The sequence below is a fragment of the Thermobia domestica genome, chromosome 8 (assembly GCF_964235325.1).
Source record: "Thermobia domestica chromosome 8, izTheDome1.hap1.1, whole genome shotgun sequence".
NCBI classification, from domain to species: Eukaryota; Metazoa; Arthropoda; class Insecta; order Zygentoma; family Lepismatidae; genus Thermobia; species Thermobia domestica.
In genome coordinates this window covers 19,452,739-19,470,137 of record NC_137461.1, presented here as the reverse complement: position 1 = coordinate 19,470,137, position 17,399 = coordinate 19,452,739, and the positions used below count along the sequence as shown (strand labels likewise).

General features: G+C 40.0%; 1 protein-coding gene across 3 annotated transcripts in view; it reads left to right on the top strand.

The window, feature by feature from the left end:
• Positions 1 to 17,399, top strand: part of LOC145692749 (dynein light chain 1, cytoplasmic) — a 63,758-nt gene that overhangs the window by 1,667 nt on the left and 44,692 nt on the right. Inside the window, exon 2 of one of the 3 annotated variants that reach the window (XM_081768186.1) lies at positions 14,271 to 14,337. The exons of the other annotated variants lie outside the window; for them this stretch is intronic. Coding sequence (XP_081624312.1) covers positions 14,273 to 14,337 — 65 coding nt within the window. The 5' untranslated portion in view covers positions 14,271 to 14,272. The remainder of the gene's footprint in view (positions 1 to 14,270; positions 14,338 to 17,399) is intronic. 3 annotated transcript variants of the gene reach the window in all.

Sequence of the window (17,399 nt, the reverse complement as noted above, 5' to 3'; positions counted from 1 at the left end):
TATTTACTTGCTCTGATCGACTTTCTTAGCCTAAAAGAAAGACATACGTAGGACGTTAAACTGAAGGATTTTATTTATTTTTCATTTAATTTTTGTTTGGAATTTAAGATTCGGATCTTAAGTAACCGAAAAGGTCAGCACATTCAACTGTAGATTGATTACAACAGGGCAATATTACAAGGATTTATTTTTGGAGATCAGTGTACATTCTGAAGATAAATGCATGCCGTTGGTGGCAACTATGCAAGAATTTTCCTCGTTAATCACCAGAAGATGCCGGAAATTTTTAGTAATACACACCTTCATATACTTAGCTTCAGACAAATCTTCACTCTAATGAACATACTAAATAGTGGAGGCGTAATGGCTCATCGATATATCGCTCACGTTTGGCCAAGGGGTTTCTAGTTCGATCCCGGGTTATGTTTGTAGTTAATGTGTCCAGGGCCGATTTAAAGTTCAACACTTGCGACCTATGCTATGCTTCCGAACTCCTTCCCCCAAGTCCGATGAGAATGTTTTTGGGAGCATGACTGGGAATTGTGGTGTCTAGGGAATCCCTTGCACAACCATTGGATGACGTATGTATGACTTCTTTCACTGATATGGACCGCTACTCCACAGCTTTTCGAGGGGGACATGGTAGCTTACCTCTGGTGTGGGTTCCTGGTTCGATCCCTGGTGGACATGCTACGTGTGAGTTTTCTCGAGGTCCTGTCGTTTCTTCCTGCTTTCTCATTTCAGTAGTTCTTCTGTCGATATTCACTGGCTTTAATGATAGTCTCCCTTAGTCGAAAGAGCATAATCATGGGACGTTAAACCCTAAGGATTTTCATTATATTTTTCCACAACTTTTCGAGTACGATATAATACTTGAAGGTAATTTTTGGAGGAGCGCTAGGTAATAGTATACATGAGAACCCCCTGATCTGCGTTTCTTCTGTGTTTTATTACCACTTCTACATGAAATACCATAAATTTTCTACGTAGTGCAATAGTAAGAAGTATCCATGTGCATAAGACATGCGATATGCGTTAAATCCCCCCCCCACACACACACACATAGTCATAGATAAAGTACAAGGGCGCTACACATGCAGATATAAAGTACAGGTATGTTCTTTTTGTATTTTCGTATCAGTCGATAAAATAAAAGTCGCTTCGTTACCCCCTTTGTAAGTTCGTACATACGCAGTGAAGTATGAGCGTTTTGCTTCTTCGGGAACTGATGCAGCTTCATGTATACTATATCCGAGCGATGTAACTGAATTTTTTTTTTTTCTTTAGACGTGAGGAATCACTTCTTATAGTTTGTCGGTATAGTTCATTAAGTCTGTAGCCCGTGTACCTATCAATTTAATGAAAACTACTAGTACATGCCGAGAATTGAAACACTCGTATGTCTGGGTTGCCAACGGTGAGGTGGCGACCGCAACATCGGGGTTGTGGATCATAGTGTGCTACGGCAAACTCAGTACTGCGTGATGAGTATTAGAATGGCAGTGTGCAGTAAGCATACGATGATACCGGTTAGACGGGCTAGAGGTCTAGTTTCCGCTTGATTATGTAGTGTGAATGTGACGAAAGTTGCAACTGTGTTGTGTATGTTGCGAAGGACTATCCAGTGTGGGGGCGGACTACAAGACACAGCAATTCAAAAGTGGTCAGAAGGATACCCTTTGTGTGACAGGTTTCTCCGAACATTAAAGCTGATTATCACACAGAATATTTGTGTAGTTGCGGTGCAAGTGAGGTAGGTACTTTCAAGCAGTACCTTCCACAGCTTATCACAGTCATAATTCACCGCGATTATGAAATGGGCATGCAGGGGCGTGTCGCATGGGTGAGCCGCCGATAATGGCTCATAAATGTTTAACCTTTACAGGATGAATTGCTCAAGGGTTAAGACATTAGTTTAAACCTCCATCGCTTCGCTCCTAATTAACATAGGTGATTCAGGTGTCTATCTCTTTAGGAAGCATAAAACTTTCCAACCGTGTACATTTCGTCCACATCGGGGGTCCAGCAGCGGAAGGGTAGGGGAAACAGTTGAATGTTTTTAGTATCCTCTCAGCATTTGGGGGAGGGGAAACTCCCCTCAAAGGAGCTACAGGCATAAAAAGTTGTATCAGTAAGGATAAACATCCTACCCTGTGTGTGGCCATTCTTTCGCACGACAAATAAGTGTTATCAATTTCTAAAAAGTGTGTTTATTTTATTTTTTAAAAATTTCTTTTATAGGTTTGGCACGGGATCACAAAAGTTACCTCGTTGAGTGTGTCCCATAAGCCGTCCAACCAGGTATGGCTTATATCTGACGATTAGGGTCGTCAGAGTAGGTAAAATATTTCGAAAAGTATGTACAGGGTGATTCTCATAGGCAACACGTCCGGAATTTTTCTCACTTGGTTTTAAACTTTCTCCCTTCACGTTTTTACATTATTGAACCCTATGTCTGACGTACACTTCAAAGTATTTTTTTCTTGCTTAGAAGAAAGTGTTGCCAGCTTCACAAATTTCCAAAGACAAAATCTCATTTTTTACAAAATTTTAGTCTTCTACGGGTTTGACACGGGTGACAGAAAAGTTACCTCGTTGGATTCTTGTGTTCCATAACCTTTACAACAAGGTATAGTTCATGTCCCTGTGACGATGAGAAGGGATACTGTGGCCGCCAACGTGAAGGTCTGATTTTCTTGAAATCCGTATCCGTCCTATAAAGGTAAACGCATCAGTGCCGCCTGCAAATATTGAACATTGATCGCTGCATCCAGCTTTGTAGTGGACAAACACTTGTGCGTATTCTTTCTCGGTATTCTCCCGCTTTCTTCATTCTACCATTTCATTTTTCGTCACTGTCTCCTTTAGCTTACTTGGCACAACCATGGGCGTAAAACTGAAATACAGTAGCATTACTCTCGTCCGCTCTCGGTTGGTCCGCCACTTAGGTTGATCCGAACTTGTCCCGACTTGACGAGGCCCATTGTTGTTTACTGCTGTCGCGACATTGTTGTTCACTTGCTGTTATCGTTGTCCGCTTTATTGCTCAGTCGTCTCTTGTCATTTCTTTCGTTGTGTGTATTTTCTGTAGTGTACTGTGTAGTTCTTAGTGCTTAATGTTCTCTTATTTTTACTGTAGTGAACAGTGTAGTCATTTTTGAGCTCAGATTGTTTTACTGTAAATCCACATTTTCTTTTTTGTTCGTTTTGCTCGTCCCGTTCATACCCCAGCCCCAAAGATGACTGATTAGAGGGGTTCTACTGTATTTCATTTCATGGAACATGGGTTGCTGATAAGTGGAAATGTGATAAGGTAGGATGAGTCTCGGTCACCTCATTTCAGATTGCAGCTCATGTTTGTGTGGGAGACGCTCAAAAATGCATATAATCCCTGATTTCTCCCCCAACCGCGAAACTTGTCCGCGGCTTAGTGACACTGTGGGCAGCACTGCCCGTGATGTGTTGCCGTTTTAGGGGACCTGGTTCATCCTATGGCTTAGATGTTCCTTCTGAGAACAATGAGGCAATATTCCAGAATATACATGCGTCCATTCATAGCTGGAGCTGTTGCCGCTTGGGGGATGAAGTTGAACACCTTCCTTCGCCTGCCCATTTCTCGAATCCGAACATAATGTAGCATCTGTGGTCCGTTTAGGAGGCACGAATCCGCGTACATTCCATCTCATAATATTCCACTCTCTACTTACAATTCACAATTTGTCTCCATTTGGTGTATCCTCATGGGTGTTCTAAGGGCGAGAGTTGGTCCATCGCCATACGAATATGTCAAGTTGCACTTATCACCGGACTATATACAGGAGACTTCCAAACTATGCGAATTTCTCAAACTTCTAGTGCATACGTAAGTACTTGGTTGCAGTGCAGTGATACGATCGAGGGTGGAATGTATTCCTTGGACGCTGAATTCAAATCAAGAACCCTTTACTTGCTGTCCCTTACTGTTCTATGGCCATAAAGGTTGAAATCGAAAATAGTTTCTTTCAGCCACTTACGATTTAAATGTAGGGCTAAGGGAGGATGTGGGACAGATTCTTGGAACGCTGAATCGATTGGAATAAAAAACGCATATTATTTATCGTTTATCTACAGAAATCTGTTGAAACCAGAAGTAAATTTGAACAACTTTCGGTTTCGCTAGTGTTGCGCAGTCATACATTGTCTTGATGTATAATCAATTAAAAAAAAAAGCTCCTTTGTATGGTTACCGCTTTTATTCTGTGACGATAAACATTAAAACTGGAAATGTCTCATTTTAACCATTTCCGGTTTGAATAGAGGGTTAACCGGACCATATGTAACATATTCTTAGGACGCAAAATCGGGTACAAAAGCTTGGATCAAGATAACATTTACAGCGTTTGCTGTATGGAAATCTCTTCATACCGGAAGTTGTAGGAATTTTGAACTCTTTCCGGTTTTGGTAGTTTTCTGGATATTCATATGTTGCCTTGGGACGCTGTATCGTTTACAAGATCACCTCTGGATCTTGGGGGTCCCGGGTTCGATCCCAGCCACCGCCAAGTGAACTTTGTGGTGGACAAACACCGTGTGCGTGGGTTTTCTCGGGGTTCTCCAGTTTTTTCCCACTTTCTTCATTCCACCATTTCATTCATTACTCATCATCACAGTCTCCTTTAGCGTAACCGACATAATTGTGGGACGTAAAACTCAAATATTTCATTTCATTTTCGTTTACAAGAAATAGCTTCTTGCTGTCAGTTCTTGTTCTGTCAAATTGTGAAAACGGAAGTGGCGTATTTAAAACTTCCGGTTTGAATAAAGAGTTCGTGAAGAGGGTGAAACCTATTCTTCAGGCGCTAAATCAGTTGCAAAGAATCTCATCCTAATATCTTACTTTTTGTTCTTTGAAGAGTCAGTATTGAAACCGGAAATAGCAAATTTCAATCACTTCCTGTTTGGGTAGTGTGTTCGTATTCATGAGAGGTTGCCTTGAGATTCTGAATCATTTGCAAAATAACCACATCTCGCTATCTTTAACAGTTTTCCTTCTGTCCAATTTGTGATAATAAGACGTTGAAATCGGAAATGGGTAATTTGAACCACTTCTAATTTGAGTAGGTTAAGGGAGGTGGTTCCGGTTCCTGGGTCGCTGAGTCGATTGCAAAAAAACAGCAGCTTGATAGCGACGCTGAAAAACAGCTGCTTGCTATCTGTTAACATTTTCATTCTATGTCTGATAGTAATTTTGGACAACTTCGGTTGTAGTGTTGTAGACATCTTATGTTGTCTTGAGACATTGAATGGTTTTTAAAATAATCTGTTACGGTTTTTCGTTCTGTATCGATAAAAGTTGAAACATGAAATGACTAATTAGAACCACTTCCGGTTTGAATAGTTGACGGAAGAGATGGAACCTATCCTTGAGACTGGATTGTTTGCAGAAAAGGGCATTCGATACCGTTTTTGCTCAGATCAGGGTCGGCTGGCTCAAACCAAGGTGGTTTAAACCTTGATCAAGCACGTTGAAGAACAGAAAATGCTTTAAATCGTGTGAACTGCATAGTGACGTTTCCACATATCAAACCATCTGGATTAGTTTTATCTTTTCATATTTTAATCAAGGCGTTTTTTAATCTAGGACCACAACTCTTCAAGTGTTGAGAGCCCAAATAGCGGTTCAGGTGTCACTTTAACTGAAAGTATTCTCCATGATAACCTCGGTATTACATAAGCATGTTAAGCCTAAACATACGAGACTAAACCGAATTGTATATTTCTGCCTGCCTGAACACCTGTTTTATAAGGAATTCAAAGTTGCTTAAATATATTGATAGAAATTTGCAAAATTTATCGACTGCGTACGTAGCTTCCAACATTAGCTTAGATTGAACTTTTTAATTTTATTGAAACCTACATACTAAATTTGTAATTTACTGATTATAATAACGTGGACAGTGAGATTTTACATGCAAAGCAATAACAGGGTTCTCCCGGTCGCTAAGGCGGGAGTTTCCCGGTTTAAGAAATTTACTGACAACCACCCAACTTTATAATGAAACGGGACAGTCCCGATTTCCAAATAAGCGAACATACTATTGGTGTTGGAGTGAAGTCGGTGGAACTTCCATTCTGCTGTTCCAAGTCCAAATGGAGAACAATTTGTCTCGTAAGACAGAAGCGGTTTGAATTCCGCTTTAATCTTATGACCCAGTTGTTGCATAATAACACTAAGGCGAAAGACTTATTTATGTCCATATGTAATATAAATACATAGAGCGAATTAAAAAGGGTTTAAACCCCAAAAATGTTTATATATAAAACCATGGTTTTTGCCAACCCTGCCTCTGATACCTATCGACAGATGGGTGAACGGACAGAGCCGTTCTAGAAGACCGATACTATGGGTAACATACAGTGGCGTATTTACGATTTTTTTTTCGAGGGGCTTTGCTAACTTTAGTCCTGGAAATGTGAAAATTCTGCAAGATATTTAATTTACTTTAATATAGTAGATAAAATTTCGGGGAGCTTAAGCCCGGAAGCCCCCCTTAAATACGCCACTGGTAACAGTTTAGATGTCTAAAAAATGTAATTACGCCCTCCCTACTGATTGGTAGTACAGATTGTAGTACTCACTTGCCTGTGAAGTGATTAGTTTCATGCGGTAGTGAAGGCGAGTTGACGGTTGTCTGGTTAGTGCTGACGAACTGGTGTAGTGTAGTTGCACTATTTCGCTTTCTGTACTTTAGCAATGCAATGGAGTTTGCGGTTGACGAGCTTGCAGATATGTTTACATGTGGAATGGCTAATGGAAATAGCCATGAAGCGACTAGGATATATCGTGAAAGATATCTACAAAGGAGATACTCGAAACCTTTCACATTTGCGCACCTGTTACTACGTTTGCAGAAAACGAGACATTTGCAACTAAACGGCGTGACAAACATCTTGGCATTTGAAGGAGGCGCTCCAAGTTCCCTTTAAATGCTGCTAGCAAATGAGAGGCCAGCGATGCCATGTTTATTTTGCACACATCCACGTCTATCCCCTGTCACCTGATCGCGCTGTAGTTTTTCTGCTTACCCGTAGCCACACCCCTTTACTACTTGGCAACGTCACGCCAGAGCTTGTTTTATTCGTTTAGCTGAAATGCCAAGATGTTTGTCACAGGCCTAACAACTTCACGACCAAGGAGAATGACGCCACTGGAAGTCTCTAGTTCGAAGAAGTGGTGTTCGATCATATGGAAGAACAACCTTTAAGAAGGACAAGGACCATAGCACATAAAATGTGTATGACACACAGTACTGTGTGGAAAGTATTACATAAACAGTAGTTGCATCCCTACCGTCCACAAAGAGTACAAAATCCGAGTAGGGCTGACTTTGACTACTTGACATTTTGTAAATGGGTAGTGTAGCACTGTGTGGTCGATTTTCCTTTTTACCGATGAAGCCTGTTTTGCAACAGTGTATTGAATAGTTGTAATAGTCACGTGTGGCTCGATGAAAGCTCTTACGCGACTTCAGTTTCCTCACACATTGTTGCTCCACCAATTATTTCACGATTCACTTGACAGATTGTTGTATAGTTATGAAAAGATCGAAGGGAAGTAATTATCGAGAAAAAAAATTGAAAATGTGGAAGGAAATGGATGCACACAATATTCACTGCCCACGTTATTCCGTTGACCTCCATGTTATATACCCCCCCCCCCCTTCGCTGATCTACTGACTAGCGTTGAAAGCCACGTACAAATAGCCTCCAACCGGCTTCCTTTGTACTCAAGCAGAAGATTTATCGTAAGTCTTCATGAATAACATTCAGAACAAAGTAGATAAGCTGCATAAATGTGATGTCAACGGTACGTGTTGTTGCCATCGCTAAACTTACATTTAAAAAATTGATGCATTTTCTTAATACATATCAATATTAATAATCAAGACTTGATAAATCTTGCTTGCAAGTACTCACCAGCCAAAGGATCGACTAGCCAGACCATTTTGTAGTCAGTGTTTATACAAATAAGCAAGAATCACTTTGCGACACAATAAACATATTGGCATGTCACCTACAGATAAAAAATAACATCTGCTATTCACGTTTTTGATTGATCGGGTTTTACTATCCAAATGTGAAAAGGTACTCGCCATTGGCGAGAAGGCGGAGTAGATTTTTCAAATAAGCCTAAAGTAATCCTTTTAACGTAATCTAACATTAAAAATGGAACTATAAAGATCAAAGGTTTTGACTGGGTTTTGTAATAGTTTTCTGTATAAGAGCGGAAAGAGAAAAATAGGCTGAATCACTTTCTTTCCAACAGATTAACGGGAAAAATACCCTCAACTAGTTGAAATGACACTCAAGTAACAACCGCCTGGCTTAGTTCAATGGTAATCTGCTTCCTTTGGAGCCCCCTGAGGATCATTTAGGGGAGAAAACTTGACGTGGGGGTCCCGCGTTCGATTCTCGATACGAGTAGAACTTCACGGACACATCACGGGGTTAGGATTCCATCTTAAAATTGCAGGTCCAAGTCTCATTGCCTCAGTGTTGAAAAGGACGCTTGAATTTCAATTCGATTAACCAGTAATCTTATATAGACTCTGCCCTCGCTGCTAGTTTAGTGGCTAGCGCGTAAGCCTTTGGTGTACGTGATCCCAGGTTCGGCTCCCCGTGGGAGAGTAGTAGTTTTAATTTGTCATTTGCTTTCATTGCTCATAAATTTCCTTAAGCCTAAATGGCGTATATGTGCAACATTTAACCACATTCCATATCAGTTTTATATAAATCGGGGTGCGGTGGGGGGATGAAAGCGAACAGGAACTATGGAATGTAGTTGGAGCCTATATTACGTTTGCTCTGTTGTTTCCGTCGAAATTAAAATACGGGGGGGGGGGGGCATTTTTAGTTTCTAGACCGAAGAGTGTAGGTGCACAACTTTTCTGTCTAGGACTAGGCTATTTGAATATCACTATCTTCACTTGAAATCAAAACAGAATTAGTGTTTTTATCCCGCCCTCTTTTCCCCTTCATTGCACTTTCTAGGACATAGTTCTTCTGAGCCAGTGTTTGTTTCCCCTCCCTTTTTAACTAGTTTTCTCTTCTGTACTGTTTTTTTTTTTTTTTAAATTGTTTTCCCGTTCGACCCAGCTACCCTACTCCATTCTTCACCCCGGCACTTTCAAAGTGTAGAGAATGTCCGTAGTATTTTCCCGTTACTATAGAATATTGATCTTTCTGTTTCTAGTGTGCTCTCGGAAAGTATGTAATACATACTCCGGCTTCACGCCTGTCGCTCTAGTACGGAGGGAACCTGCCCTTTTCTTTGGGGAAAGAAACGTAAGACTTTGGCTACGTTGCCAATTTGTCGTTCAGTCGTCTAATCAGGGCGTTAGAAAATCGTAGGCTACTTAGAATCACTAACTACATAGTCCACAGCGGAGCCGGTGAAATAATTCAATGTGGCAATCCTCTCTGCATCTATTAGAGGATGTCTGCCACAGTAATTTGTCCCTTTTTCGAGGGAGTTACGGGGAAAACTGCAATAGGTACGGACATCAGCGCCAATAGGGACACACTTGAAATGGAAAGACTGTACCACATAATTTGAAACTAAATAGCGTGTAAGTTAAAATGAAGTTCACCATTTAGGGAATTAAAGTTTCGTACATTTGTAAGTGGGCAAATAGTAGGCTCATTGGAAAGTTTTAGTTTCATCCCCCACATCCCTTTTCTCCCTACTTAGTATATAGTCTAAGTATTTTGTCGACTCCAGAATTGATGTTGCTGAAGGCATAATTGAAAGTGTTGCACTTCTAGAACCTCATCCAGGCCATGTAAAGTGTGCCTAAGCGCAAGAAAAATGAATATGGTATGAAAAAGTCTCGAGACTAGTTCTGTTTACACACTATCACCTTCAAAATAAGTCATCTAGGGCGGCATTGCAGTCTTTGAAGTCTTCTTTTCGAAAGTGTCGAGCACCTGCGATTCGTGCTGATCTTAAGCTTCGGAAAGATGGCGTAATCGGCAGAATCCAAATCTGTTGAGTAGGGTGGGTGCGAAAATTGATGGTTTCTGGTGAGAAACACATGTGAGGAGAGCTCGGTGCAGGGTGCATTGTCATGACGCAGCCAGTTACTTGCGTGCCACGAATACTTTCACCAAATGTCCTTTTTCAGACACCTTTAAACCTATTAGTAGAACTGTATTGACTATCTGGTCCCTGGGGACAAGTTGATGATACACAATGCTGCGAATGTCGAAAAAGACTGAGTATACACTTGGTCGAGATGCGGACTGCCTCACCTTTTTCGGTCATAGAGGTTTGATAGGCTTTTCCCTTGTGAAGACTGTTGCTTTGTCTCATGATCGCAGGTTTCCTTACTGGTAACGATACTCGACATGAGGGACGGGTCATCTACAGCATGCCCGACGCGGGTTCTTTCTGCTGCTCAGCATGGGGAGGAACTTAATAACACAGCGCATGTTCGAATCATACATGAGTAGTGCATGCACTGTTTCGTATGTCAATGACAGCAGTGTTGTGGATTGTTCTCCTCATGCACAAGTTGCAGACTGGTTTCGACATTTTCGGATGTTGTGCTCGTTGTGGGCCCTCCTGATCTTTCGTCTTTCAGTGTTCTTGAATCGCGCGTACCACTCCAAACATCTCGAACGAGCTACTGCACCATCGCTGTACACTTGCCGAATCATCCCTAGCTTCTCTGTGGCGGATTCGCTCAGTTTCACACAATTCCATGTTCATTCGTTGTTCTAACTTGCTATACATGATGTAATCGCGGACATGGAACACACGTGGTCGGAATAGCACCAGATGCACAGCTTCTGATGTATTACAGAGCGATGTCTTGTGGCACACTGACTTATGAAGATCAGTGCTCCACGTACCTTTGCGTGTAGCCTTGTCCTGTCATCTGTTGGCGTGTCATAAAACTAGTCTCGAAATTGTTTATCACCTCGTAGCTGTGTAAAAATGTCAGGTTCCTTTATATTTACAAGAGTATTTTGAAAGATATAATTCACGATTTTTGGAGTCATTGTTTATTATAGCAGAGCCCCCGCATGGAACAAATTTCCTAGGAGTTACCAATAGGATCATATTTCATAGTCTATCGATGTCCAGTCAAATATTACAGGAGTGTTCAGGTTTCCAGTAAATGATTATAAAACGTAGTGTGCAGTGTATCTTTTTTTCCCCCTGAAATCTCACTGAATAGACTGCCTGAATAAATTTTACTTTTCAGATAACGTGTGTGCCAATGGGTTAATATCCTATATCTTTATTTCTGATACTTGAAACACGTTTCCATGTACATTGTCTTTGCGGTCAGAATATCCGGTACTCGAATCACACGATTAGCCGTAAAGTTCTAGGAGATGAAATCTGGGGTGGCACGCTAAAAGATAGGGCATTGGAGATTCTTTTCCATGTTGCCAGTTGCGTGGAAATGTGAGGTGTAGCTTTTGGTGTTCTATTTTTAAAGACTTCCTTAGTCCTCCAAAATTGAGATAATTACAGGGGTGGAAGGAGTCCTGTAGCCAGTTTTATAATGGTAACTTCTATTTTCTTTTATATCAAATCCGAGAAGAAAATAATGGTGTTCGTTGAAACTTTTGAGCTAACGATTTAGGATTTATCCTGCGAGTAAGCTGCATAATTGTTACAGGTGTTGGAGCTAGAACTATACTGAGTTAGTCAAGTGCTATTTGTTTGGAAAAGTGATAATAAGGATCGATAATAGTCGTTACCCATCAGAACTAGACAAAGCAAATTAGTTTTTATTATTATTATTATTATTATTATTATTATTATTATTATTATTATTATTATTTTATTACATTGAGTTATGTCGTGTATTAATATAACCTCTGACTGCAGCTTAAGAACTTTGGTGGCCGGTCAGTGCTTATTGGATACAGGTTTTTCTAAAATTGAGATAAAGCGGAGTCATTGTCATTAAATGTAAGTGCTTTACAGCCAATTCATCATAATTCTATGATGTGTGAAGTTATACAAGTTTTACCGCAGTGTTACATGAAGCACTTTTGTGGAACAGGTCCCAGATGGCACATATTCAAGTGGCTGGTGTATGGTCAATATATGTAACTTTTATTATTTGCATAGTTGGCTAGCTTAAGTAACTCTCAAACACGGCCAGCGTCCAGAGCTCGGGAGTCGAACCTGGGCGGGCGCAGTCTGAAAGAGAGCGTGCAGGGAAAATGAACTTTGATATGAAAGGATCTGCTTGTCTGTATAGGTACAGGACTCGCTGTTTTGCCCTTGCGCGCATCAGAGAGGGGGAGGGGGGTTTCAGGCGAACGTGTTAGCTGATCTACTGGAACAGAGCCAAGAAGATAGTTTCTCTTCCGACCGTTATCCGTGAGACTTCACGATAAGATGTTCTAGTGCGGTAGTCAGGTTTCCTCGGCACGTTTTGGCAGGGGCACGATCTTGTACTTGGTGCATATGTTGAAAAAAAAATGTTAGAACAATGCACTCGTAATGTAAGTTAAGTGCACAATCTAGCAGTCTTGTGTAATTTGTGTTTTTTGTATCTGAGTAATAGATGCATCTCAAACTCTGTTGATTTGTGCATCTTGTGAAGTACTTGTCATTTGAGAAATTTGTGGTGTACCTAGGTATTTATTTTAGCAAATAAAAGCTGGGAGTTTTCCTGAATGAGTATTTTAGTTTATAGATACTTGTATTTCCAAAAGCAACACTAAATAACTACAGAACACTTTTTCCTCTAACTTAAGATTGAATGTGATTGTATTACGTAACACAGTATTGATGGACTAGCATATATTCACAATCTGTTTCTCACTAACTACATCCCTTTTGTTACCCAAGCAGAAAGGAACTTCGCATTCTGCCCCGATGAATTTTGCTTCTGCGTTCCACTAGCTACGTGCTAGGATTTCAATAGAGTTCAGACCAATCCGTGGGTTGTTAGACATACGTAGTTATACATAAAAGATATGGAGACTTTTTAAAGAACAAAATTTTGTGCTATAGTTTGTTTTGTTGCCTTCAGCGTATAGTTTGTATTAGCGTTTGTTACTTGGCATAGTCGACGAGCCCTTGGGAATTTGCCGGGCACTAAAACGTACTGCCTATGTAGTTTTTTTTTTTTTTTAAATCTCGTGAGTGCTGATTCAAGATTCTGTGCTCGCTAATACTAAAACAAGAGGTTCAGCAAACAATTTTCCATACTAGATAATCTTCCTGCCTCGATTTTCTGACCTTTGGTGTGGGAGTTCCGGGTTTGAAATTGAAAGGGAGTGAGATTCGGGATTCCATGTTAACTGTGGGTCAAAGTCAGCCTTGTTGCTGAAATAAATCTTATACAAGCTGTCGAAAAGATTGTACGACTAAATGTACGAAAGAAAACTTCCTGGACTTTTCAAGATAGTATTCCAACATTCGGGCGAGGGTTAGATTCTTAAACCCAAGTTTTCGTTTTTGAGATACCTTAATTGCAAAATACGACTGCTGTTAGTGGTCATTCTCATAATAGATTCGTTTATATAAATTTACCGTAGGGCTGTTAACTTGGGTCAAGGTTCTGATGCCTTAAGAGTGTGGCCAGATTTATAAGCTTAATTGCCAAGTAATGCCTTTGGAAGTATTATATAATTTCTTCTCGCTATTGTAAAATTGGATATATTTTTAGTTTAATTGTAGGAATTAATTGCAGTGGTTTTTGAATTTTAAGTCTTCACTCTTACGAACAATTGAGAATTTGTGTTTGATAACTTGTGAATTGTGCAGGATTTGTATATTAAATAATAGTATGTGCAACCACATTTTGATTCCATTGAAATTAGACGTTGAAATATTTCTTTGCATAAGTTAATTGAACAAATCTTAATCTGAAACTATTGCTGTGGAGTAAAACCTAATGGACACGTGAAATTGAAGGAACGTGAGATTGTTGCAACGGGTATAGTGCTGTGACCAAATAGGCTTGTAGCAGGATATTTGAAAACAGAGCATTTTTGTACTTGTGGGGTGATGTTTTTGCATGGGTGTGATTCTTTTAACCGTCTGCCTGGTCTGTAAGCCCTTCAAGCATTGTCTTTAATAAGTAAACAGTTTACGAGAACTTGTAGATGTTTGTCGTGCTGTGGTAAGTGGGTTGAAAATAGGTTTTTCGCAGGCTTGGAAGGTGTTATTGTTGCTGCTTGCCTTGGAGACTTTTCTTTTAGTTTCACTGTAGCAGTTATCCATGTTCTGATAGTTTCTTTCTTTATGCTTCTAGACATGCATCCCACGAGCAGTACCGTTAAAGCGACCTTTTCAGACTCCATAAAGTTGAACATAAATTGGTACAGTAACTAACACTCTTGATGTTCTGTATTTACAGAATAGGCTGCATGCATTCTAGTGACTTTATTTTTCCTTGAGAAAAATGCATGTGCCCGCAGGTCTCAATGTTAGTATGCCTGTATTACCTATTCCTTATTATAAGTTGCAATTCCCCTTCATATAGTGCCTGAGCAAGTAGTAGTTGCCAAATTCTGGATTGCTGTAAGTATTTATCTGGATAAGAATGTAAATACAATAAGTGTACGTTTGATTATATTCTAGATGTAGGTTTTTGTTTTCTGGGCTTCGTTTTTGTATTGTATGAATCATAGCATGGTATGGACGATATCAGTTCTTATACCGTAAATTTGGCTTAATAGTGGTTTCCAAACTTTTTTTTCAGTGCCAGGATTTTTCTGCGGCGCCCTAAACCGAAACATATTCTGTATGAATGTTAGAGCGCGAAACCGTTAATACTTGTAGTCTGTTACGTCTTGCTACCGCTTCAGTAGTTGATGGTCTGATTCAAAAACTACTTTTATATCATTTAGGAGAAGGGATTAGCATATATTGTGGGCCTATTAGCCAATCTCGGAGCCACAGTATACTGTTTGGGAACAATTAGCGTATCGTATTTGTAATTAATCCACAGCAATTTTCCCCCTAGTTTTGGTTCTTTGTAATCAGACTTTGTAGGAACATCTCAGTTTCTAAGAGTAGCGGCAGGGTGGTTGTAGTTCAGCTATTGATTGCTTATTGATAGCATGTAAGGTTTAAAGACTTTTGTGCACTGCATTGAGCATGTCTGGAGTAAGGCGTATTTTACGGATTGTAACACAGGGTTTAAAAGTTTTATGTATTGTAGTATTGATTTTGAGATTTTAATGTAAACTCAGGTAGTGTATGAGCGATTTTGTTCCGAGCGTGTAACTTAAGGAAGTGCTATTATTTAAGTGTGACATACATGAGAGTGCATATCTTAGGTGAAGGCAATCCCTGCTTCGATTTAAAGGGGAACATCCTTTTCATATGATGAGGATGAATTAAGATTCAGTGAAATCTGATGTAGTAAGCCAGAAAATGAAAAATCGTCAAACTAAAGCTCATTGTGTTGTGGCTGCATAGACTAAGTGCAGAAATTGTGGTGAAATTGAAAAATGTAGCCGCCCTCATTGTTCCAGTTGCTAGCGCGAGCCTTTGGTGCATGGCGTCACGTTTTATTGCCTATGGGTGAGAGCCGTGATATTCCAAAGAGTTATTCCAGTTCATATTTCACTTCAGGTCGGTCCAAGTCTCGCAGGTGCTGAAAAGATGCTAAGCTCAAACTAATGGGAAAAATGTAACCTCATTTTGCAACCTCAATATTTGAAAAAAACAAAAAAAAAAAAAAAAAAAAAAAAAACAAATAAGTGTGAAAAATGTAACGTAGCAAAATTAAAACTAGTACCTTGCAACTCTTCTGTTTTGCCATTTTTTAGCTGGAACTCCTGCTGTCTTATACTTAAAAACATTTGATTTTGATTTCTAAAGGTATCGTTACGAAGTGAAGGCATACTAGTGGTTGGCGTTCTGGCTTCTCACTCTGGAACTTCCGGTTTCTGTTTCGTAATGAGATTTTGGGGAATTATACTTTATAATACAGGCCCTGGAAGATGCCCATTATTATACATTAATTCCGTTGTGAAGTGCTTTTGAAGACTAGTGACCATGCAAGTTGATCCGAAACACGGCCCATTGTTGGCGGCCGCTTCGGAAACTTTTTTCACACTGACACGTGCTTTCTACCAAAGTTTTACCATTTTCCAGGATTTATCGGACGAGGTTAACACTCGACCCATGTTGATTGAAATTTCTTCAATTTCTCGGCGATTCTTTGATGGGAGCCCTAGGGACACTTGCTTTTCATTATTTTTGGTCCTTTTCACATTGTTCCCCCGATGCATATTTGACCGAAAATTCGTTGTAACACTCAGTTTCTTATGTATATAAGGCGTTCCGAATAGTGAAGGTGAACTCAAAAGGCCTGTTTTCCTGAAAATTCACTCTAACGAGTCAAGATAATCAGTTTTATTTTGGAACTGTATTTTCTAAAGGATAGATCAATGAATGCTTCCACAAACTATATACAGACACAAGAACTGGCTGCCACAGAATGAAGTATTTCTACTTGAATCCCACAAATGTAATTCCCCAGCGTTCAGCTTGTATGTACCTTGTACTGAGTTCGCCCCTTGCTTCTTGGGATGCTTCATATATAATATAGTGCTTTTCCTTTCCAATATTTTCCCATAGATCTGAATAGGCTACCATGCATATTCCCGTGATCGGATTTCATTGGCCCGGTATCGTGAGGCTGAGCAGCTCACCTGAATGAGGTGTCAGGCTTCGGCGTACGAACCCGGAGAACTAGAAGAAGTCGATGTGGCGACAACGGTACGACACTTAACAAAAGTGCCGTGTAGCTGGTCATGGCTATTTAACTCCATCCGTGAGATTGTCTTCTCCAGTAGCGAAAGCGCTACAACTCTCAGCATGCATGATCCTGGAAGACTTCACGAAGTTGAATCTTTGAACACTTATTATTATTATTTTTTTTTTCCTAGACAAAAGTACTACAATATATAAACACAGTAAAAATGCACGAGTTGACAGGTTCGAACCAAGGTCGCCGGTTTACTGTTCCAATGTGTTAACGCTACCTATTCCACTCCGTGAACAGTGATACATTCTATCACACTTGAAGTCGCCTGGTGCTCAGTACTCAAGACTACATAGTATTTACTGAGCGACGCAATGGTTAGCGCATTGGCACACTAAGCCGGAGACCTTGGTTCGAATCTCGGTCTAGTTTTCCAATTTTAGTATGTTAATGAAATCGCACCTGCAGAGAATTTTGATAAGAAAATCTGTTATTCCCTCCATTTATCATATACTAGTTGTTCCCTTCAAATATTCAGTTGCCTGCTTAGTTAAAAGTTACGACTGTTTACTTCTAGCTTTTGGTTTTTAGTTTCCCTGCCGTTTTCTTAATAATAAACAGGAAAATACTTTTTTAGCATCATTATCCGTTTTCAAATAAATA